Here is a 25,549-nt window from a genome sequence, read left to right as displayed (position 1 = left end):
GGATATAAACATGAATTATTCTGTGCAACAAAAAAAGATAAAATATTAAATCGCGAAAGGAAGCATTAGTGCTCATCAGGATCATGTGTGCTGTGTTTGCACAGTTTTTTTTTATATAGTTTCTTCTGCCAAAAAAGTGAATAATAGGCTATTATAGTTAACTTGTCCATATTGTACGTGGGTGAGATTCTGTAGGTGGAGAATCACACTGAGTCACCAGCAGACCATCAACTGACTATCACTTCTCCGTGTACAGTAAGCAAAGGTGGGTTATAACTGAGGGGAGTCGGGGATCACACAGGCGAGCAGCTCAATATTTATAGCCCAACACACAAACACTAGTAAACATCTCACTCACAGAGAGAGAGAGAAGCAAACACACACTGATCGACTTGCCCTGAACAAATCTCTGCTCTCATCAAACTGCCAAACCCCCCCCGAAGGGGTTTGGCAAATAACGTACAGCCAGGCAAATCCCTTTTTAATGTGCCTTTAATGATGGTTTTATGCTCCTCAGTAGATCTTTGCAGAAGGATGAGCGTGGGTGTGTGCGCTGAAGACCAGCCGAGAGCAGCGGCAGCAGCAGCACAGTAACACAGAGTCTCACTGTATTTACAGCCAGCTAAATATAACTGCTGTCAGTGTGTGTGGTGTGTTAAACCTCATGAATGAACAGCTGCGAGGTGAGTTTCTGATGAATGATGGAGAGTTTGGATTTAGATTTTCTTTTATCTTTAGGGTCAGTGGTAGAAAGTACATGCACTCAAGTACTTTATGTTATTAATACACAGTAACAATGCCCAAAAGCAGCTGTGGAGGAAGTATTCTTTTTTTTTTTTACCCAAGTCAAAGTAACAGTACTGCAGTGTAATATTTTTTTACAAGAAAAGGTCATGCATTCACTATCCTACTTTTGGCCCCTTGAAAGGACCATGACTATCTCCGAACGTGGCCTTCACTTTGATTTCAACTACATACTTGTGTAGTTGGTGACAAACGCACACACACACACACACACACACACACACACACACACACACACACACGTGCGCGCACACACGCACACGCACACACACACACACACACAAACACACACACACACACACACACACACAAACACACACACACACACAGGGCGCAATATATTCACAGCTGGTAATAATACATTGTAATTTATTTGGGAGAGGGATTCTCCTTTCTTTCAGAAAGTTACAGAATTAAGTCCTGTTAGACTATTATATAATTATTATATAATTATTATTATTATTTTCTAATATTTTTAGAATTTTTATATTTTAAAATTAAAAATTATGCAACAGAACCCATGACACTGTGATGCAACTCACCCCCAAAAGTTAAGACAGAAATTTAGGTGTGTTAAAAAGTGGCTAATGTTTCCTGGAGTCTCTTTGGAGTAATGGAATGTGTGTGATGAAAGAACAATATTGTAGCCTACTGTATGTGGTAACGTATCAGTGATTTATGCCAGATTCTATCTGTATAATGGGATTTGAACTGTTGTAATTTATATTACATGTTTTCTTTACTGACATTCTGTAAATAGTTTATCAGCCACACTGAGTACATGATCTAAAGGTTAATGCTCTGATAACCAAAAGGGAAATCATTAACTTTTATTTTTCACAGTGTCATGGTTGTGCATGATGTAACAAATGATTTATCTTAAAAGGACAGCTCACCCCGAAACATATTTCCCACCTGTGGCTCTATTTATCAGTCTAGATTAATTGTCTTCTCTCCAATATAATGGACGTAGACAGTACTCAGCTTGTAATGCTCAAAGTGCCAAACAATAAAAAATAAATAAAATAAAATAAAATAAAATAAAATAAAATAAAATAAAATAAATCCTTTGAAAAATTCAATAGCAATGTCTCTTTCTAAAAATCATGACCAGGTTCCTCAAAATAATCCACAGACCTTGCTTTGAGCACATTCATGTAGTAACTTTTATTTTCACCAAACTACATGTATTTTTTTACACTCTGAGCAATATAAGCCAAGTGCCATTTAGTTCCATTTTGTTTATGAGAAGGCAATGCCAGTCATATACGGCCAATATTTCAACATTCAGCAACTCACACCAAAACAATCTAGACTGATAAATAGAACTACAGCAAAAAAGGAAAAATGTGTACTTAGGTTAACTAAGGTTAACTGTTGCTCCAACACTCTTACGAATTCCAGTTTTTAATCTCTGGACTGTACAGTGACACAGGACATTAAATGTTGTTTTTGTTTCAAATCAATATAAATACTAAAGTAATGTTGTTTCAATCTCATCTGTTTTCCAGTCCACCTTGATCTGTGAACAGCAGGCAACACAGAATATTTTTTTTCTGATAATCAACTGTGCAATTGTGAAAAAGTTATGAGTGCAAACTTAACACACACTATGTAAGAAAAAGTGCATTTTTCTTTCCAACAACAATGTAATGATTCACCACAGTCACAGTTTCAGCTACAACATGATTAAGGTTAATATCAAACAACATCCAAAGGTCAGGGCCTGAATGTAAGCCATACACAGTGCATACAAGATATAATTTAGCAATTAATATATATATATTACTAATCCACAACAGGAAATACATTTTAAAGGAAACATAATACAGTATCGATTACATTTTATCAACATAATATGGAACAACTTACACAACAAGTTGAGGCATTCACTGATTAGAATTTTGAATGAAACTCACAAGTGGTCCCAACTTGTCATTAATATAGTCTGCCTTAATCCACAGGACAAAAAAAAAACACACATTTGACCTGAAATCATTAAAATTTCATTCACATAAATTTGGCACAAATATTATGTAAAATAGAACATATTACAATGTAACATAAGACAAACTTAACAGAAAATTATCAGTTCCATATCATCATCATCATGGTTTGTCAATTTCTTGAGAAGGATTTTGAAATAATTTTACTGACATATTTTAGCACAGCAACTTCTAAATGTCATTAGTTATTGTCTCACTCCGACAGCTGCCTCTTTCTGCAGATCTCTTTCTGGTGTTAAATAACCTACTGTAGTACCACTTATCTCGTATCTCTGTGACTCGTCAGCAGCTGATTTTTAAGATATTTACATTGTTTTGAGTCCTCTGATACAGCTATACTGAGACAGCTAAATTTGATTGCTGACATCTGAAAACTCAGTGGTATGAAAATATTGTTTTTACTCTTCTGTAACATTCCTGTGAATAAAACATTTACACAAACACAGCCGAACAGGTTACCCAATGTGGCAATTGTTGGTGCACTGATCATGTTTACAGTAAAATCTCATTCATTAGTCTGAAACGAAGTTTGTACAGCGTTTGGAAAGACTCACATGAGCAAACTTGAGAGAAAAAAGTAAGGTTAAGATAATAAAAAAGTTCTTACATGAGGCACTTTGTTATTGAACATACCTGCAAAGTTCACTTCCGCTTGTACAAACAGCAAAAATTTTGTTTAAAGTTATGGTCTTTGTACAAGTTAAAAAGAGTGTGGTGTTGGTTTAATACAGAAGAAGCCAAAAGTAACAAGAAACATGAGACAAAAGTTTTTATGACCATTTAATTCAAACTACGATTATCACACATCTTAACCAAAATGATTTTGTCGCCTAAATCTTCACAAATCCTGTCTTTCATGGTGTACGCACCATCCACCCCAAAGACTGTCTTTAAAAATGGACAATGCTTCTCTACCCACTGTGCAAAAATGTACCTGTCATATCTCAGATACTGCCGCTGCTATCTGACGTCATTTGGAGTATGCACAGCAGCGATCTCCATGGTGGTGGAGTTCCTGCCCATAATTCCTAACCAATCGCAAGCAAGGATGTATAAAGAGACCTAGATACAGCATTGAACATAGGGCCCCATTCATTCCTATGAGAGTTACTCAGTGTCGCATGATAAAAATTACTTAAATGATTTGGGGATATTCTGCACTACATCCACACAGTGCAGCCCACATGCGAGGCACACTTGAGACTTAAGGTGGTCGAGCATCTAACTTCCACCAACCAACCACCAAGTTTCCAGTTCAGCACTCCACTAACTTGAATTAGGATAAAATGATTTGATTGTGTGGCTTTTATAGACTATTAAACTATTATCTGAATGAATGAATCAAATCCTCATTGTGAAACAAGTCTGTTCACGGGAGATGTGACGCTCAAAAACATTTTACCCCATTGACTTGTACTGCAAGATGTCTGGAAGAGAAGAGATGAGATGTCTGGAAAAAAGTTTTTGGGCAAAAGGGCATCATGTGACGATGTAATTTCACGGTTCGGCCACTACAAAAATTGGCTTTGAAGCCCAAAGGTCTTTCTGATGGCCTGATCCCAAGCACCCTCATTGATTGCATGCATACCAATTGGCACACACAGCTATCAAACTCCTTTTTTAAAAAGCATGTTTAAAAATTAACTTTAATCAGAAAAACAAACACTTGAAAACAAACCTCAGGGGTGATAAGTACTACCTAAAATGACAGAAACCATTTTAGTAAAAAGTTATTTGACATGCACTTTGAGTTTTTAGTTTGGCTCATGTCCAATCCCCTAAGATGGAAGGAGCAGGGTTTATGTCCTATACAGCAGCCATCCACCAGGGGGCGATCAAGATGTTTCTGGTCCAACTTTAGGGAGCTGTAATGTGGTCTATTATTATATACAGTCTAGGATACATCATGACCACCTACCTAAAACCTGCAAATATGATCCTGGCAATTACATGTCCCTTAAAACATAACTGGTAAGTAATATAGAGATAATTATTAGAAGATGGGGTGGCAGGCATGAGATTGGTACCTAAAATAAAGTATAGCGATGTTAACAGTGTTCAGCTAATGTGTAGACGGTTGCAGTGAATGCTGATTTACGCTTAAATACAGTCAAATTTAAGCAAACAATTGTAACATTAAGGAATAAAAATGCTGCAAGTACAATGATCAACAAGATACACAAGATAAAAGTTAATAAAGGCACAACTTATTCATGCATATATACACAATATAAACAAGAATACATTCTGTGTGTTCGGTAAAACTTTGTCAACTCCTTCGAATGTGAAGGAACTTTGAGTCCATTGATCCAAAAAAGCAATTCCAAGGCCCGTATGAGTTTTTCTTAAGTCTTCATTATGTATTTTTTTTTTTAAATCTTTTTGCTCTGTTACAAACAGCTCATTGTCCACTGCCTTGTGCTGTAATACTGAGTTCATTCTAAGTAACATACAGTCTAGATTTTGCATTATAAATAACTTATCTCCAGGGAGGTGCTCTGTTCCAAGTTTTCCTCTGGCAGAGTTTTAACACTCCCATTTTTGGTTCCATTGAGAAGTAATGGGACAGTCAGTGTGGACCCGTTTATTGGATCTTTCCCCTTCACGTCCCCAGATTTGTCCTTCCTGTCCGGGGAAGACAGCTCAGTCGCTCCTGCAGTCGCTTCTTTCTCAGACAACAGTGGTTGTGAGCTCTGCGGCTGGAAAGTGCTGTTGCCATTTTGGGCAATTCTGTAGATCTCAGTCATTTCTGAGAGGTCTTCTTCATCATCATCCTCTTCATCCCTGATTGCCCGTCTCAGGCTCTCCCTGGGCATGAGGGCCGTCCTGCCCTCCTCCTGCTGCTGCTGGCGCTCCATGGGCTCGTGGTTCTCCACCTTCCTTGTGGAGCGGCAGAGGGCTTTCCGGAAACCCCTCTTGAAATTGTCTGACAAGAAGCCATAGACAATGGGATTGGCGCAGCTGTTGGCATAGCCGAGTACTACGACAAAATAGTAAAGACCCTGGTACTCAGAGGGCAGCAACACCAGCAGGTTGACGATATTAAGGGCGTAGAAGGGAAGCCAGCAGAAGAAAAACATGGCAACGATAATCACAACCATGCGCGTCACTTTCCTCTCTGACTTCCTGCGTTTGGTTGAGGTGGCGTGAACTTTCTTGCCAGAGCTTCGAATCTTGAAGACAATGAGCAAGTAGCAGAGGAAGATAATAAGTAGAGGGCAGAAGAATCCAACCACGGAGGTGTAAATGATGAAAGCCGCCCGCCAGATGTTAGCGGGCTGTGGCCAGGCAATGTTACAGGTACCTGCTGCACTGTTGGAAAAGATCACCACAGGTAGAACAACAAGAAACGACAGAGCCCAGACAGTGCCATTTACCATTTTGGCCACCTGAGGTCGCCTCCACTTTGAAGACCGAATGGGATGGACAACAGCCAGGTAGCGATCGATGCTCATCACTGTCAGACAGAAGACGCTGGTGAACTGGTTGATGGAGTCGACCGTCATCACCATACGGCACATGAAGGAGCCAAATGGCCATGACTGAAGGGTATTCTGAACCGCCAGGAAAGGCAGACCGACCATAAAGAGCTCATCAGCGATGGCTAAGTTGAGGATGTAGATGTTTGTCACTGACTCTATCTTTGAGTAGTGCAGCACAATGTGAATCACCAAAGTGTTTCCACCCAGGCCAATGATACACACAACTATGTATATGAGCGGTATGAGGACCCCTGCTACACTAGGACCTGAGGGGACATCTGTTACGGGGGACTTGGTGGAGTTGGTGGAGTTCTGGAACGTCTCGTTCAGATCGCTGTCGTTGAACATGAGCAGCAACAGAGGGAATCCGGGTGAGGGGCTGGGAAAGCTGCCGTTCTCCCACATCTCATCTGCCATTTCAAGCCCGGGGAGCGAGGCGACACCCATGGATGTGCTCTTTCTGTTGCTTGATCCTTCTGTTGTCTCAGCTCCTGCCCATCTGTTCTGTTGGAGGGGAAAGATAATCAATTAGTTTTCTAACTGAATAGTTTCCTACATTTGTTGAATCTCTGAAGAGACCAAGAAAAAAAAACATCTTTGTCTTGCAAGGACATTAGAAATTGTTTTTTACAAACGCAATAAGCCTATTTCAGTTGCTTTGCTGCTGACTACAGACACAAATTTCTGTCTTTATTTCATAAACTGCATGTCTGCACATTTCATCTTTAATAACCACCATCAGGGAGTGTCTTGGTAGCTCGGATGAGCTATGTCCTTAGCAGTGGCCTGAGTTCAAGTCCTGCCAGCGTCCTTTGCCACATGCTATCCCCTCTCTCCCCTATCTTTCCTGTCTCTCTGTCATACTATCATATAAAACAGCAGAAATGCCTAAAAGAAAAAGAAAAAAAAAACATACAATCTTACAAACAAAAAGGAAAACACCAGTAAGATAGTTAATGTGTTCAAAGAAAAGGTGTTTGTGTCATGCTAAGCAATTCTGCTTTTTTGCTGGTATCTTATTTTGTGGGTGTTTTAGTCCAAATTACATTAATATGGGAAACTTCTCCTTAATTGTACATACCATTAAATATTCTTTCCAGTTTATGTTCAGTCTTTGCTTTGGCTCAATATTCACAATATAATTCTAATTTGCAAAAGACAAAACAAAATATTATTCTCTTAATTTTAAATATATAGCACACAGAATTCTATTAAATATAGCAATGCAGTGAGGTTATCAGAGTTATGTCAAAATATGTTAGCGTTGGAATAATAATTGTTGCATTTTCCAGTTTCACTGTAAATATACACGATTTGGTCTAGATTCTGACATTAAATTGTAATATCTCAGATAAAATGATGATAGTCACTGCACTGCTTTTTCTTTTCTGTATGGACCTAATTTCATAAGTTACATAATCTAAAATACGGAAAGCTGAAATGCTGGAGGAAACACAGATAACTGTTTAACAACAATTTACACAGTTGCAATAGACTCCCAATACAAACTAATTAAAATTAATTAAATGACAAGATTTTTTTCTTAATTTTCTTCCACACATTCCATTTTCCAGTACATCGAATGTATGGCAGTGTTGATGAACTATTTAGCAGTGATGTTTCAGTATGTGCTAATGAGGGTAGTGATGTTAAAATGAAAGGAAATATTTGCAAATGATTTTGTTGCAAGTGTTTAGCAAGTAAATTTGGTTCTTTGCACACTGAAACTCTGCTGTGAGAACTGAGCACCAAGCAATCAATAAAATACTGAAATGTCATCAACATGTTTACAATGGAAAAACACAGGAAGCAATGATAACGCTGAGAGGACAAGTGCCAGAGAGACAAAAAAGAAATCCAGCCTGCAGATAAACTGATGAAAAGCAGATGGGAAAGAGGTGGATATGAAATGATGAGTCAGACAGGAAACAATTAAAAAGCGGGTGAAGATGGATGTTTGCAGATAGATTGATTTGACCACAGCAGCTATATTTGGTCCTATTGATACTGCAGGCAGATTAAACAGTGTGTGTTCCCACATATGTGTGAAGCTGATAATTAATATTTCATTCAGCTGGAGTCTGATTGACATCAACTGGGAACACACTGCAAGAGTCGGTTGTAGGATACCTAGTGGAGGTGAGACGTGGGGTTCAGGCGACTCATGTTTGGTAAACATCTTTTTACATCTGGTACTTCACCCACATATTTACACATTCATGTGTCTTACTAAAGGTGGTTGCTAACAAGTGGTTAACAGAGATTACACAACATCGTCACTCCAAGCCGCACCAAACATAAAAAAAAAAAAAAAGCCTTGTGGTGACATTAAATCCTGCAACTATAGTGTAGTTTGTTTGTAGCCTTAATATTAGCTTTTTACTTCTGGTGATGGCATTTGGACTTCAAAAATCGTAAAAGTGGAAAAACCAAGTGGGAAAACCAAGGCAACACTAACTTCCCCATCATCCTATAAAGAAGATTTCATCCCTGGGGTGCTCTGTTTAACATTCAGAGTGGTATCTATCTCCCCATTTAACTCTTTGCAAGTAGTCCTTGCAGAGAAGTAGTATATTCCAAAACATCAGCCGGTATATGCTTACTTTTTAACTTTATGTCTCATTTCCAGGGCGAAGATTAAAAAGGATGTACAGAAATACCCATAAAACATATTGCAGCCAAACAATATAATTGAAGTATACAGTCACAACAGACACAACATTAAGGCATACGGAGGCTTATCATTTCATTTCACTCTTCATTAACTACAAAGCTGCACTACAGAGAAGTCAGTATCACATAACAATTAAAGATCACAAACACCACTGAGAGAAAATATTTTGAACCATCTCCTTTTTTTTGGCAAAATGTTTGATGTTGCTCCCAGAAAATCAACAGTGAGAAAAACACAGATGTGCCCTGAGCTTATTGATAGAGTTCATCAAACAAACCAATGGAAGGGTTATTGCAGTCTATTTGAAAAAAAAAGAAATGGCATTCAGTCTCTCTGTCTTCTCTGGAGTTCAATTTAAAAGACACGAGTAAAAAACAACAATGGCAAAACAAGAAAAATCAACCCAGTACCATTTGTCTTCTAATGAGACCTGAGTATCTTCCTTGATTTTGGGCACACTGTCACATTAATCATTTTTCAATATCTCCCATTTCCTTGTGATTGCGGACATTTCACATTAAATTTGGTAATCTGGATCACCATGGAAACTAGCAGAAGAGAAAACCCACAGATCAGTGTCGTAAATCAAACAGAACCAAATTAACGGCAGCACATGGCAGCAAAACAAGGAGAAATTTTTTCCGTCTCTTCTTTTCTCGAGTGAAAATGTTTCAAAGAGAAAAAGACTAAAATTCTCTCCTGGTCCTTGGTGATGAATGAGGGATACAATAAAAGCAAATAATATCAGCATCATCAAATAACAACAGCTCAACCAAGCTTTCATGCAGCTGTTGAAGGACTTTTTTTAATTATAACCAGGATTAGATCCATGTAATGTCTTCTATGTACCCTGAGCTGATAATGTAGCATAATTCAATTAAACACAAGTTATTGACCAAGCAACTGTAAACAGCTGAGGCTTCTATTAACACAATGAAATGTTATTTGTGATGCTCTTTTAATGTTATTATTGGTTTTAATACAATTTTCTCTTCCTTCAACTGAATAGATGTTTTGTGAGATTTTTCCAAAATTTGTCCCTCTTGTCTCATTGTGCTACAGCAGCTCTGGCAGCGTTCACGCAGATTAGATTTGGTTATCATCATTCAGGTATGAAGATAAACCTTTTTAATAACGCTAAACTTGTTTTTGTTTTGCCTGCATGTTCATAACCTTCTTAACAGGAAATCTCAGCTTTCATCATTAGTGAAGTCCATGGAGATGTGTGACAAAAAACAATGGCTGCTAAACGACAAAGAAAAATGACCACTTAGAACATAAGTTTCACTCAAAACTCAATAAGGAGCATAAATATTTTATTTTGTGCCACTTATGTTGTCCAGCCATCAGTAACAGCACAAGAGAAACCTAAAAAGTAGGGAGTGAGTCAGTACATTTATGTGATGTTAGAAAAAAATCAAATTATTGTGTTAGTCCAACTAAAACTGGACTTTTAAAATACATGTAAACATGTTAGTCCAGTCAGTATGTTTGTCTTCATGTTTCTTGGACAGACTGGACAGCATTATCACTAAAGCAACAAAGTGTGAAATGTAAATGTGTCCGAGAAGTGAAGCGATGGATGGGTTTGGGCTAGTCTCAGGTTTGTTAGGGATCGAACGATATTGGTTTTTCATGGTCGATACCAATACCGATTATCAGTACTTAATGAGAGCAATAACCGATATTTGGAACCAATATGCATTTACAATGAAATGAAAATCTTATATAGAATTTGGAATATAATAAAGTTTGCAGCAACTTTTTTAAAAAAAGTCAAGTGAAAATTTTAATTAACAAAAGGAATAAATAAAAATAACACCCTGAGGTTTTACAAAATAGAAGTTCCTCCCATGCTGACAGTCTTTGCGCTAATTAATTAATTAATTTTATTGGCACTCATTAAAATAACACTGATACAGACGATCGGCAAAATGTCAAACATTTGCCCCAGTATTCAGCCAGGCTGATAATCGGTCACCCTAATGTTTGTACACCTCATCCAATGGTTATACAGTACAAACACATTTGCATTCGGTACAGCAGCAATATCAGCCAGGAGCGATTTCATCCACCACACACACGTTACACGTTTTATTCTATTTTAGCTTGTTTCTATCTTCTATTCCATATAACTCTCTTTCTAATATGATATACAGTATCTGTGTCTTAATATAAAAACATAGCTTGTGTTTCTTTTATATATTATCTTAATGACATTTCACTATGTTCTTATTGACATGTGGTTAAAGCTGTGAAACGGTTGCAGTTACATTTAGGCTACAAAAGTCCTTTGTTAGGTTTAGTAAATGATTAAATTTCTGATTAAAATAAGTACGCAACGTAATGTAAAAATGTGGCTGAAAGTTTGGCTGTCTTTGACTCATACACCGTCCTTCAAACCTGTCATACGTGGATTTTCTTTACATTATGCGTCAGATGCTCTCAGTGTCAACTTTTTTCAGTGGCTGGGATTACATTGGAGTTATTTGACAATCCACTGCATCTCATAAAGAAACTGAAGGCTTGCTTGAATTTCACATTCCAAGGAGTGAGACATAGTGGCAGTATTTGAAGCCTTGAGCATATTCTGTCTTATGTAAATCACATTGCCAACAATTCCCTTGTTGTTGAAAGGTGCTGTATAAATATACTTGCCTTGCAGCTATATACTGTATGTGAATAAAAAAATGCTGAAATGTCAGTCTAACAAAATAATTGGCAGCTATTTTGATGACCATCATTTCAGTCATTTTTCAAGCAAAAATACAAGACATTTGCTTCTCTAAATATTTAACCTTTCTATTTGTCATGTAAAGCATGCAATTTAATCACGTTTAGTCTCTGGGAACTTGTAATGGGTGTTTTTTTATTAAACAATCAACAAATGAATTGATACTGAAAATAATCAACTGTTGCAAAAAAAACCCCACAACATAATTTATGAGATTAGTAAAATTATCAGAAACAAACAGAGAAACCAATGAATGCATCTCTCATATCAAACACCTTGACGTTTTACACCTTCTTTGTCATATTTCACTACAGCTCATTAATCTTCATAGTAAACACTCCAGGACCGGAAATCCATTCACTTTGTAAATCAAGGTTGCGACCTGCTGCCAGTGCTGTGAGACCTCCTCGTCCATCTTACTTTTCTTTTAATGATACGAGGGCAGAACAATCAGAGCAGATCATGTGACCAACACGGCCCAAAATCTGAATACTTACAGTCATAAACAGCTTTCTGCACACATCTGCCTTGGCCGTAAAACTACAGGCTGCAAGTGATTGAACATCTGATAAAAGAGGACACCGAGGCTAAAATTACATATGATCTATATTTGAATCTTCTGATGTCGTCTGCTTTTGATTGGTCAGCGGGCTGATCCGTATCGGGGACTCATCTCCTGTGGTCATGCTGTTACCGGTGACACATTTTTTCACACTTTGTTTATCTATGACTCACTCTGGACAGAATTAAATCATTTCAATGCCTTGCTGCAGCTTTTGTATCAAAAGACAAACAGACCCTGGCAAACAGACCCTGCCTGCTATCAACCGTGGTCTATATTAAACTAATTGTGAACAGTAAATACAATTTAGAGAAAACTTAATTTTGGATGAATTTCTTGTTATGAATTTATGTTATCTGGCAAGTAAGGAAAAAAAGTCACACTGAACATATTAGTGAAATCTTTCATTTGTTTTCCACCAAATAAACAATTCTGCAACATAATATCCCCTTTTAGAAAGTACAGCATTATTAAACTTTTGAAATGAGCAGGTTTGGGGAAGTGAATGTGGCTGAGAGGAGGGAGAGAGGCTGAGCGTGATACTGCAGCACTGGTTAGTGAAAGATCGTGACTGTGGTTTAATACAGAAAAAGTCTGCAGTGACTTGAGCCGCTATGTCTTTATTAACAGTTAATTAAAACCACGATCTTTCCTTGACCTTAACTTAAGTACCTCTGCTGCCTAAACCTTACCACAGTCTCCACCACGACCACCTCACTGTGACCCTGTAATTGGGAAAATAATGTAGCACTATACTGAATTAATTTCAAGGAGACAGCACTACGGTGAACACTGAAGTACTTTAGTTATGATCCTTGAGATTTTGGTGATGTCAAACCCTGTATTTGAATTTATTTGTGCTCAACATTTTTTCAGTCAGAACCACTTGATGCACCACATCTACATTTGCATCAGTGATTATACCTGTAGCCCTTTAAACAGTAGTTTTCATTGTTAGTGGTGGGGTCTGCCATTCTTCTTCTGGATCCAAATTACCCAAACACACACATACACACACACGCACATACAAACACACATGGGAGGGACTGACAGCAAACAACGAAGGATGTAATCTGGCCTCACCGTTTACTGTTCTCCATTTACCGTAGTGATGTAGCCAGTGATGTAACAATCAGAAATGTTTCTACAAAACAAGAAATGGCGGCATGTACGTCACGTGTTGTTTGTGACCTCTAATTCGGTAGTTTTGTTGCCTAAACCTAATCCGGTTATTTTCTTACCTAAAACTAACCAGGTGGTTTCGCTTCCTAAAACTACGCAATTTTGTTACCTAAAGCTAACCTTTTTTTAAAAAATGTATTTCATTATTTCACAGGAAATGCAATGTATTTGGCACTGAGGTTGGCACTGATGGCAATCATTAATGTGTCTATGAAACAAATATGTAACGTGTTGTATGTGACATCTAACAAGGTATTTTTGTGGCCTCCAACTAATCAGGTAGGTACTGTGACCAAAAGAATGGTTATTTAAGTAGTTCTGGCATGAGAGAAAATAGCCCTATTCTGCTGTTTAGCTTTGAGAATGTTAATTCACACCGTATTAGATCAGGGTTAGCTAGCTTCTACTGATAATCAAACATTTCAGCTGCTTTTCACATTAAAAGACTTCAGCTGGCAATACAATGGGTGGCTTTTATTGTGGCACAGGATATACATTGTATTTCTCTCTGAGGTTAGCACTGATTGCAATCAGAAATGCTTCTAACTTCTAAAATCAAGTCATGGCCATTTCTAGTATTTTCTAACAGCCGAGTAGTTTTAAACATCTATTTACAGTATATTTATGAAAACCACATAATTTCTTTTGGCTGCTCTTCTGTTGTATTTCTGACAAAGTAGCTACTCAATGAATGTTTACTGTTGTATCAAACTGCACTTGTTGTTACAGACAAAATCTTAAAGATTACATGTTGAAATCGTGATGGACAACATCGTTTTGTCAGGGGTGACTGTCACTGTTCAGTCACACAATCTTGAACTAATCAAACAAACTATATTTTTTACCAGAAGTGCCGTCATGCAGAACAAGCCTGCAGCTATCAGGGCTGCTGAAGGTGAAAGCCGCCTTATCTAAAACATGTTTCTTAGTAGTGACCGAGGCACAAATAACATGTACTACAAACAAAGAGTACATTTTTTTCACAGTGAGTTCTGATCTTAGTAAAAGAATCATGCGAACACCATAATGTTTTGCTGTTTAACAAAACCATTAACCACTAACAATAAGGTGCTATTCTAAAGTTTTTGAATTGCTCCTGAAAAAATATCAAAACAATCATACAGAGTTTAAAAACCTCAACATGACTGATTTACAACTTTTATTACTTTTTTGGAAAAATGTCTTTCTTAATTTTGAAAAATACAAAGAATAAAGAAAAACTATTAAAGACAAAAGTAAAGAATTTGACCCAGGAGATCAGTGTTTGCATCCCTAAGTCAATGTTTAGTATATGTAGCATGCTAAGCTAGTGACGTAGCCAGTGACATAACAATCAGAAATGTGTCTACAAAACAAGACATGGCGGCATGTATGTGAATGTGGCGTGACGAATACAAAGAAAAAAGAAAAACTATTAAGGACAAAAATAAAGAATAAGATTTTTTTAATACTGTAAAAAAACCCAAAACATACACACTAATGCCGTATAATCTCTTATGTGAATTAAAACACTGCATTACTTTTTTAATCACGTATGTTGCAAAATGGGTTGAGCGCCGATTGAATTTGTTCTGTTTCCCTGTCTGTGTTGGGTTGGATATCTGTTTGTGCCAGTTCGGTTTAGCATTTGTAGCTTCCAAAGTCATGACACCATAAGACAATCAGGTTTGGCTGACTTTAAGACATGTTAAGTCATAAAAAGTAAAATTAAAATTACTTCTACTCCTACAAATCATAAAGCACGCTTATAAGAATATAAAATTAGGTTTATTATTACTGCGAGTGCTGATCAAAGACCTCTTTAAGCAGCACACAATTTAGGTAACAAGGGATTAAATATTTCAAGTAATGTAACATCACTCAACATCACAATGAAGATAAGCTACAAGTAAACACAGGTGAGGGAACATTTGTGTCTCTCACAGATGCAGGCGCAAAAATGTCAACGTCTTAGCTATCAAGCCCCGCTGCAGCAGGGAGCCGAGCATCCATCACAAAGGTCAGAATCTCTGACAGCCGCAGCGCTGAAAGGTTCAGAGTATTTCAGAGAGGAGCTCTGTCATCCAGACAGCAGCACAGATCAAGACATGCATTCAGGTACACACCAAGGGACATAGGCTTGGCACTATGCTAAAGTACAAATTCAAGGTACTTTCCATTTACTTAAATTATTCTTTCATACACTTTATATTTGATTAACAAAAGTGATATTTAATCTGCAGCTTCCCTTGGCTTTATGGAGCTTTAGAAGTGAATTTCAAATTATTTTTTGGCTGTCCAGCCAACAAATTTATTCTTTTAGTTCACTCTCACTGCTTTCATCATGAAATCATCCTCCATGTTTTGAATCTGTTTTTGTGTTTTGATATGTTCTTTGTGATGTTATCTGTCCCCATATGAAACATATAATCTTGCTACCAATCTTGCCCATGACTCTCTGGTAAAAGAGATTGTTTTTCAATGAGACCTAAAACCATCCTGATGACTTGAGCTCAACGTACTGTATTGCTCTCTGTATTAGTCTGGACTTCCTCACTCATATCCAGAAATTAAAATCCAGTCTGGGCCAATCAGGAATCTGCACCGACGTTGACATTTGAAGCAGGCAATCTGGGACTGCGCTGTAGTTGATATTATTTAACATGCAGGCTTGCAGAAAAGTAATGGTGGCTTCTGAAGCAACAAGCGCTAACTCTAACATTAGTGGAGTCAATAAAGCAATAAGTTAACTTGCTGCAGAGATAGAGTCAATGACAACAATTTAAACAAGAACAATAGTATGCACTGGCAGAGTTTCTGAAAGGACTAGATTTGTCAAAAGCTTTAATTATACTCAATGTTCCCTGGTCAAAATCCAATGTTTATTATTATTTTTCCACTGATGGAGGAGCAGATACGAGAGGCTTCAAAGCTGGGGATCACGGCCATGTAGATCAGTGCTCACAATGCTTCAGACAACAAGGACGCTGCCAGCTGGTATTTAGCAGTCCAGAGGCAGGTGATTGCTGGATGAGAAATAGCAAAATATGCTGGCAAAACATCATGGGGATTGTTGTCGACAAGGTTCACGTTACGTACAGATAGTAAATAGAAATAAAGTGTATTTTTAGATCCACTGTTACTATCTAACTTACAACGAATTTGTGTAGTATAGGCTAGTGATAACATCAGGATTGGCTGAAGGAGTTTGTCTGTCAAGGCGAGTACTTCCACCCACTTAAAGTGTTTGGAGGGCAGAGAGTGCAGACTGACAAAATATTGAGCTCACGTCTTTAGGATGGGCTACGTTTCTGGTTAAATAAAGGATGAATAAAAAAGGTAGGGATTGATCAATATTGGTTTTTCAGGGCCAATACCGCTACGATTATTAGTAGTTCATGAGACCAATAATCGATATTTGAAAACGATATGTATTTTCAATAAAATTGAAATCTTTCTGTCAATATTTAGAAATTGGAATATAACAAACACAAAACTTTGTTTAAATGCCCATTGCAAATGTTTAATCAAAACTGAAACATTCAACATCAAATACAGCAAGTTCCCAGCCACTTTATTTTTAAAAAGTCATGTGAAAATTTAAATTAAAAAAATGAATAAATAAAAATACTGTAGCTCCCTAAAGTTTTACAAAGTAAAAGTTCTTTCCATGCTGCCACTTTTTAATTATTTAATTTTATCGGCAATCATTAAAATGAAATACCAATACAGATAATTGGCAAAATGACAAATATTCGCCCCAAGCCAGGCTGATAATCTGATTACCCCCCAAAAAAGGTGATGTAGTTGGTGGATTGATAAAAACAAAATGTGGACACAGACTTATCAAATTAAAATACGACGCACATGACGTGTGTGACTTGTGGCTGTACAGCAAGAAGAAACTGAAACTGTAGAATTGTGGACAAAATCCGGTGAAGACGTGGAAATAAACCAATCAAAGTCATATTATTTATATTTCTTTTGACGCTGTCTGTGACACCAGAGGTCTAAAAGTTAAAACTTAATTGCATTCATTGTGCACTCTCCTGCTTCACAAAGCCAGTCATACTGGACTAATTGAGTTCTCAGTGAGAAGGCAAGGCATGGTCATCAAGGTCAAGGGCATTTGCAGAGATGTTTGAATAGTGGTTTGTTTAGTTTTCCTTTGTATTTTCTCCTCTTGAAAACAGTGAGTGAATATTTAGCGGTAAGCTGAACAGTCAGCCGTGAGCAGACGTAAGCGGAGACTTATTGAATTATTGTTATGGTTTACGACAAAGAATGAAGGTTATAGGATAATGTAGATAATTGCTGCAATGAGTAAAATGTTAACCACATATTGAATAAGATATGGCCTTTATGTTAAGGCTATATTTGGACCATCTCTGTGGAAAAATACTGTCCTAAAATATCATACAAGTAAACTTTAAACATAATTGGAGTCAACAGGTAATTTTAGTAAATGTTAATGGTATATTAATCTAGCAGTCATCATAGCAGGGATGCAGATGCTTCTCACTACATTGACTTTTCACTTAAAAAATAAAAATCTTGATAGTCCTTTCTTTTTTGCTTTGTGGAAATGCAAAGCACTGAGGTGTCCTGAAATAGACAATAATAGACTTTAAAAAGGATGCCTTGTTGTGCATTATCATAGATGGCAACAGAACGAAGATTAGACATATGTCATTATGTTGTGTTCACACTACAAGTGACACAGTAACAGGCTACATCATTTTCCGACACATTCTCATCCCAGCTCGTCAAATATCGCCGCTTGGTTGGTTCCATTCACGTCTATGTATGACACGAACATCCTGACATTACGGGAGGAAGTGTCAGTATATGCCTGTTACACTGTGTTTTTTTTAAATACACTTCTGTTTTCACAGGAAGTGTACAGTTTCTGCTCTTTAGTTGTGCATAGTCTTTTTCAAAATAAGCTTACAATGCCAAACCTCTCATTTATTTCCTTCTGCCACACAAGCCTGTAGTAGAAGTTTGTAGAATAAAAAATGTTTTGGCTCAATATCCATACAAAAAGTGAACTCCCCCGCGTGAAAGTCCGGGGTCTGTTGGACCAATCTCACCCTATAGCTACTCCCTGCTCTTCATGCTAGGCTATTATTGGCATAATTTCAAACTGACTTCATCCTGCAGCGCATCATGCTGCCGCAAAAGGTTGGGCTGGCTCCAATGAGGTGGTAAAGTGTCAACTAGGCTTGAGCGGAATGTAATATTTCATACCTTCACACCTTGCTGAAAGTTCACAAAGGTATACATTATATACATGACAGTGAGTGTGCTGCCTACTTTCAGCTTTTCAGACTAATAATTACACAGTATAAATTTACAATTATTAAGGAAAATAATATTATCACAACTTTCTTTCCTTATTGAACAGAGAAATACAACTGTACACCTTTTTAAATCAATTTTCTCTCAGTCCCGGAAGACTGACAAGGCTTCATGGTGTTGTTAATTTATCATAAAACACATTTCATTTAAACTCGACAGACACAAAATAAAACTAACCCAAACTATCTTGCTTGTATTCTTGTTAGTAAGTCCATGGTTCCAACAATCACCAGCTTCGGTTTGGTTTAAATATATCCTTAATATATCCTTCATTAAGTTGGATGTAAAAATCATGCCTTAATTCCCCACAGTCTCATTCTGCCTGCTGGCTGCCGGCTGTTTACAGCCCTGTAACTTATCCCACTTCGTGTCGCAGTGTCTGTCAGCTCAGCTGTTCCAACAGTAGAGACCGGAGATTGAGCTCTGGTGGTTCATTATGTGCAGAGTAGAGTAGAAAGAGGAGTGCCTGTATTTACAACCCATTCTCATTCTAAACAGAGTGTAAACAGCTTACACACAAGGATACCTAAAACGTCATAGGTTGACATGGAAGGTCCTGACAGAGCAGCACCATGTGATGAGTTTGGAGTGAGAATGTGTTGATATTTATGATGGTTCTGAAAAACATACCTCTGAGATTTCTACATACCTTGGTATACTGTAATAATATGGTACCACCCAAGCCTAGCATCAACCAGAATCAGATATTTTTATTAATAGGTATACTGGGTTAATTGGCTTAGTTAGCTGACGCTGTGCTAGCTCTCTATGTACTGCAGTGCACATGGGGATGGGGCAGCAAATTTGATACATCAAAATTTGATGTTAAAATATGACTCAGACATTGATACAATGCATGGATGTATTTATGACCGAATACAAACTTTAGATGTCATTGTCAGTAGAAGGGCTTTATGGCAAGAAATAGACTCACAAGCTCCTGACGTTGAATTGTCGCTAGTGATACAGATGAAGCTATGTTCCTCAAACATCTATTGGGTTGACATATCCATGAAACATACCATAACACTATATTGGAGGTGCACAGTGATGCACACACAATAAGGGACATAGAGGTTCGCTTTCATTTCACTCCCCATTAACTACACAGCTGTGCTTTACAATATTCAATCTCGTGAAGGCATCACGAGCACCATTTCAAAAGAAATGTAGGTCCAAAATATATTTGACCATCTCCTTTAGTTAAATGGGACTTTTATTGAAAATGTCTGATGTTCCTTTCAGAAAATCAGCAGTGACAACAGACCAACTGTGTCCTGAGTAGTATCTTTTTCTCACCTAAGTCTCAGGGAGAGGAAGAATCATATTTCCCAATATTCTGAACCACTCTATAGTCTGAATACAATAAAACTACAATAAAATCTTTTTATTTTGTTTATTTTTACTTGTTTTAATATTTTTGCTACTTAATTTTACATTCAAAGCTAGTACACAAATATTTGAATATTTTATTAACACTGTCTAAACCCTTTTATGTGTATCTATATTCGTCTGCACTTGTCCTTGTTGACAGAATCCATTCAAAGCAGCTCATCCGAGGCGTTTTTACATCATGCAACATCTTTCACACATCAAAATGTACATAAGCTAAGCAATATCACCCTTTGTTGGTTTATTTAAAAGTTTAGTGATGGTGGATTTATATAAATAGCACATCACCCTCAACAATAGCTTTACTGCAGGATAAATAATATTTCATCTTTTATGACTGTACGCTTGTTAAGCTTATTGCTTCTGGTGCACAGTAATAACTGAAGGGGATTCAGATGAGTTTATCAATATTTTTATAACCTTGGCTCTTCTCTCATGTGTACTGTGGTGGGAGGATAGAGATGTTCAGAGACTTTAATGCTAAAATCCAGAATATGCTGGTGAGGTATTTGTGAATGACTAAGTTCTACAGATAAGGGAAACTAATTTAGGCTTAAAACTCTAACTCTCACCTGTCTGCGTACACCTCCTGTGAAACCAACAGAGAATGGATGTGTAGGTAGCACTTGTAGCAGTACAACACTACATGTGTTTTTACATGATGTCATAAAAAAAAACTACTTCTTTTAAGCCAAATCATGTTTTCTCTACACCTAAACATGTGCTTTTGTTGCCTAAAGTTTCTAAGTGTAGAGTTCTACGTTTTTTTTTTTTTGCAATTAACAAGCAGAAACTGTACATTTTCTGTGAAAAAGTCAGTTTATTTTGAAAAGACATAATGCATGTAATGAGCAGAAATTGACACACCATCCATACTGTAAGTATCCAAAACAGATGCAGGAGGGGTACCTAGAGCTACTGACCAAGTGACCATTTGACAAGTAGGAAGTGAGACTTTCTTGCAGCTAAAAATGCTATTTATATTTCAGTATTTCAGCGAATCTAGTACTTTCCTTAATTCTTTTTTGTTATCCTTTTTGTTACATTTGTTTTCATCACATCTCCAATGTCATGATAAATAAAGCCTGTGTAAAAACCTGTATTATAACTGCACTCTGTTGGACGACATGGTTCTATAGCTTCTGATGTCATATTTGCAAATGCAACACCAAAATCTGTCCTTTTGCTTATCAACAGATGCACGTTCACAGCAGTCCATCAGACTGCATTAGACAGCGATGACACCATAAGGTTACAGCCGATGCCAAACTTTTTTTTTGTCAATAACATTGTCAGGGTCCAGGGATGTACACTCTGCTGTCGGATTATTGTTTTCACGTTAGCATTTGGACAGATTACTCAGGCTTAAGTCAGTAAACGACAGTGTTTTTACAACAGTGGTGTAGCATTTTGAAACTGTAGGGGCCCAAAATCACAAAAATACTGATTCTTGCATAATGTTCCTAAGACTATTGTTTTAGACAATGATGGTCAGAAAAATGCATACGCTGCTTCTCTATTCTTTAGACTTTATGTTGTTTGGAAAGGTATATGCAGCTCTCAGGTCCTTGCATTGAGTACAAGTTCACAGGTAACAGTATGATACAACGATAAAAATGTCACTCATTTATTCTGAGGCTTTAGAGGAGTGAGGAAGGCTTCTCCTCTGGGCTCGGTGAGTCAGACGGACTTAATAAACCCTGTGAATTCACACTCCAATCATGGCTTTAGCTTTAAGCTCTGCTGGCCTTTTTTCTGCCTTGTAGCCTAAAGGTTTTCTCTGTGAGGTGGATGCCAATCTCAAGGGCTGAGGGAGGAAAACATCACCGTTTTTTTTTCTTTTTACAGCTTCAATTTTAAGAGAAGGATAACAAAGGCCTCTTTTGGATGTGCATCTCTTTACATAAATGAGACGGCAATTTGACACATCAGGCTTGTGTATGAATAAGAGTTGCTGGTCTTGGCTACTTTAAAAGTCTTATGAGGTCAGACCTTTATCATGCAGCACACCACAATAGTGAACTGAAAGCAATCAGATTAACGTTAAGGCTGCAGCAGCACGAGGTGAAGCATCTCTCACACTCGTAATAAAAATAGTTTAGTAAACAATGAACAATGACAGCAACTTGAGCATCCCTTGCGCTCATGACATTCATTAATTAAAGCTTCAACGGCAAATTAGTTTTGAATGTCCATCAGTGATGTAGCCTGTGAGAAACCAGAAAACACTAATCTTCCTTCATATCAATGAACTTTATAATTTCCAGCTTTTTTCCAGCAGAGATGCTCCTTCCTTTTGGCTCCTACCATAAAGATGCTGTCATGTCTGAATAAGTAACATTTACATAAAAGATACATAAAGCTATCAGCTTGATGAAGTCTATTACGTGATGTCATGTATGCCTGAAAAGAGTCTAAACAGGAAAGAACACTTGAACCTATTGAGATGAAAAAAGAAGCGTTGCAATTTCTACATGTTGCTTCGTTCTTTGACGAGGTGCCAGATTGTTCCTGCTTTGACCTCTTAAAAGGCAGTTTTGCCTGAAATTATGCTGTGGTTTGAACTAATTAGCTTTGTGTGTGTGTGTGTGTGTGTGTGTGTGTGTGTGCGTGAATGAGTGTGTGTGCATGCGTGCATGCGTGCATGCGTGCATGCGCTCTTGACTGTGTGGATGAACAGACGCTGGTATAATTTTGCTATTAGTGTGTGAATGCATTATAATTTCAATTTCTTTCAGTTATAATAATTGAGTCATATTGCACAATATCTGATTCTTTTTGCCTTCATTATATATATTTGGGTTTTTTTTTATGAATGTGACATCTAAAAATCAAAAGTAGCATAAAGATGCAGCATTTTAGATAATAAGTAGTTTAGAAATAGAGGAGTATGAAGTTGTTTTGCTCCTCTGAACTGAACAGAACAAATCATGTCGGATGATAATCACACTCACACTGTCATAAACACAGTGGGGAACATTTCCTTCCAGGAGAAAAAAAGTGTTTTCTCCCACAAGCTGAACAGCCGGGAGGTTTGGGGGTTGGGGTGGTCAGGTTACAATAGAACAAGATGGCTGTTTATGCTGAGAAATTAATTTTGACAAAGCAAAGGAAAAATGTAAATAGTTGAGTTTAAACTGGGTGTGAAAGTGGCTAAAGATATATCTTTACATGTATTATCCCTGAATGTTTCTGAAACATTTTAACAAAATAAAAATATGATCTTTTAGTAAAGACTGCATATTTTTTGTTTTGTTTGTTTATAAATTGTTTATAGACTTGAAAATTCAGGTTCAGTTCAGGTTACTGTGCCAATTGGTTAATGTTTGACAGTGATGTGAATTTTTTTCATACAGTAATGTGTCTACTTTTTTGATGGACAAGCTATTAACCTTAGCTCTTGAGCATTAGCTCTTAAATCAACTCACTGTTTGATTGTGTACTTGATAAAAAAGATTACTGTGGTCACAAACTAAAGGTTAATGGGCTCCAGGGTTCAAGCAGACATGAAAAAAAAAAAGCGAAACAAAGCAGAAGACAGCGCAAAATTACCGCCAAGAGAATGACGCAATACAACTGTAAAAAGACAAAGACAAGGAATGCAATCAAAGATGTGCAAACTGACCAAAAAGAAAAAAAACAAATGGCAACAAAGAAACTGATATGACTAGAAAGACACTTAAATGACCACATAGAGATGCAAAACAGCGACAAGAACACTAAATATTACTGGGAACTACAAGGAGATGCAAAATGACCACAAAGAGGTACAAGGGACTCAAAATGATACACAGGGACTCAAAATGACCACAAAATGGCAAAATCATACTTGACTCAAACCAACCAGAAAGACACCAAATGACTGCAAAAGCAAAATATTTCAACAAAGAGATGCAGATTGATGCCTAAAACAAATGCCTTACAAGGATACAAATCAACCACTCAAAAACACCAAAAGCAGACACAAAATACCTACAAAAAGGCTAAATACTACAAGGAGATGCAAAATGACCATAAAGACATGCAAGATACTCACAATGACCACAGCAAAATGAAGCAATACTAGCCTCAAAACAACCAGAACGAGGTGCAAAACAACTACAAAAAGACTAAATATTAGGATGATGCAAAGAAATGTAAATGTACCAAAACTAAATACAAAAAAATGATACAGGGACTCAAAAATGACCATGAAGAACCACAAAATGCATACAAAAAGAAAAAGTATTACTGCTGAGATGACAAAATGACTACAATGAAGCGCAAGAGACTCCAAACAACCACCAATGGACAAAATGTCCACAAAGAGAAACAAAACGACTAGACAGAGATGCAAAAAGAACTACGAAAAGATGCAAAACACTCAAACAGAGCCAAGTCAACAAACAACAAACAAAGAAAAATTAAAAAAAAAAAAAAAATAGCCCACAGTCCGTAGTTTGTAGTCATATCTCTTTCAGTCTGGGGGTCTTGCTTTGGTATGGGAGGGTTGAGGGATTTTTGTGTGTCCATGTCCTGGGGCCCATTGTCCCATCATCTGTTCACAGCTGTTGGCTATTTGTAGTTACAAATTACAGCCATTAAAATATATATCAGGCCTATCTAAAGTGATTTCCTTAAGTTGGTATTAATTAATTCAGCTACACTAAATCAGTAATGCAGGGTAACTGATAGCCCAATGCACAGTTTATAATTGCCAAGACTCTGAGCTTTAAATGTGAGTACCTCATTTTATAGGTGTGTGTGGCCTTGCCCCTCCATTGGAAACTTTACAAACCTCTAATTAATGAGCATTTAAGGGATTTTGTGTTTCGATTCTTGGTTTAAATGTTGTCAAAACATTTTTTCTCTCAATGCAGAAGTGAGGAGAGAGAGAGAGAGACAGCCACGACGCTTCACTGTGAATCAGTAAATTTATGGTGAAATGTCCATCACTAAATGTAGCCTACTCTTTGAACTTACCTTTAGACTTTTCAATCCGCGAGCTCGGTCTCGTCCAATGATTTAGGATTTAAAGATGAAACACCGCGAGAGGAGCAGCTGCACTTGGTTTATTCCCTGTCAGGACGTGTTTTATCTGCATCCTCCGCCGTCCAACAGTCCGCTCCGGTTCTCCGGTGTGTTAGTCGATGGGTGGGTGAGTTTTTTCCCTCCGTCTGTTCCTGGACCGACTGATGCACTGAGAGTCACCGCAACATTATAACAGTCGCTCCGTCTCTTGCTTGTAACTAGGTAACAGCTCCGCAGGCTGCACGGCCATGGAGTCAAGGAGGAGGTGTTACCCCCCCCCTCCCTGTGTGTGTGTGTGTGTGTGTGTGTGTGTGTGTGTGTGTTCTCCTATAACAGACTGAAGAGCCATTAAAAGCTGATATG

The 25,549-nt window shown here is 37.5% G+C and overlaps 1 protein-coding gene across 1 annotated transcript; it reads right to left on the bottom strand.

The window, feature by feature from the left end:
- Positions 1 to 1,903: 1,903 nt before the first annotated feature.
- On the bottom strand, positions 1,904 to 25,407 carry sstr3a (somatostatin receptor 3a). Its single transcript, XM_088069263.1, has 2 exons — positions 25,139 to 25,407; positions 1,904 to 6,796 (listed from the first exon to the last, which is right to left on the bottom strand). Exon 2 carries the CDS (start codon positions 6,737 to 6,739, stop codon positions 5,279 to 5,281), a length of 1,461 nt encoding a protein of 486 aa, XP_087925389.1. The 5' UTR covers positions 6,740 to 6,796; positions 25,139 to 25,407; the 3' UTR covers positions 1,904 to 5,278.
- Positions 25,408 to 25,549: the final 142 nt, after the last annotated feature.

This window comes from Plectropomus leopardus, chromosome 18 (genome assembly GCF_026936395.1).
Source record: "Plectropomus leopardus strain MGB_pleo_1.0 chromosome 18, ASM2693639v1, whole genome shotgun sequence".
Classification (NCBI taxonomy): Eukaryota; Metazoa; Chordata; class Actinopteri; order Perciformes; family Serranidae; genus Plectropomus; species Plectropomus leopardus.
The sequence above is the reverse complement of the archived record's forward strand: the minus strand, read 5'-3'. Positions and strand labels throughout refer to the sequence as shown.